Genomic DNA, 583 nt, shown 5'->3' with positions numbered 1-583 from the left:
GCACAAGTTTATTGCTCGAGCGAATATATTCACGAGTGCGCGGAGTCAATATATACGTCCGCCCAATAAATGAGTGCTTTCTGTTTCGTCAGAAAAAAACAAGTGTGTGGTCTTGCTTTTATCACATACCTTCCATATTCGGTAAAGATCGATACAAAGATTTTATACACTTTGATATTTTTTGCAAATACTGGGAACTTTTCAGTTCGCTATGACAAGGGGATTCCCTTAAAAAGTAGTTCCGGCTAGTACAGGTAAACACAACATTCTGTGTTGCACATGTGCAATACAGAACGTTGTATTTCATGGTCTGAAAATTGCTTGTATTACTATAACATGATTCTACAGGTAAGTGATAAATAGAGCTATTTTTTCTTCACAAGGATTGAAATTTGTGAGAAATGAATCCCACGCTGTGAGGAAATTTTTCTGAGTCAATTTTCATGAGTCTTGCTCTCAAATCATTCCATGTGGCAAGTATGATAATAATATACCATAATTTGGTCATAGTGACCTACTTTTTATATGCCTGCTATCCACAGGTTTCCTTATGTTACAGCCTTCCCACATTTTGTTTTCTATA

The 583-nt window shown here is 36.0% G+C and overlaps 1 protein-coding gene across 1 annotated transcript in view; it reads left to right on the top strand.

Moving 5' to 3' along the window:
• Positions 1-336: 336 nt before the first annotated feature.
• LOC110455761 (peroxisomal acyl-coenzyme A oxidase 1-like) overlaps positions 337-583 on the top strand; it is a 2,504-nt gene continuing 2,257 nt past the window's right edge. The window contains exon 1 of the mRNA XM_021506118.1: positions 337-348. Within this exon, the coding sequence (XP_021361793.1) occupies positions 337-348 (12 nt within the window). The remainder of the gene's footprint in view (positions 349-583) is intronic.

The sequence above is a fragment of the Mizuhopecten yessoensis genome, unplaced genomic scaffold (genome assembly GCF_002113885.1).
Source record: "Mizuhopecten yessoensis strain PY_sf001 unplaced genomic scaffold, ASM211388v2 scaffold8373, whole genome shotgun sequence".
NCBI classification, from domain to species: domain Eukaryota; kingdom Metazoa; phylum Mollusca; class Bivalvia; order Pectinida; family Pectinidae; genus Mizuhopecten; species Mizuhopecten yessoensis.
This window is presented reverse-complemented; position numbering and strand designations above follow the sequence as displayed.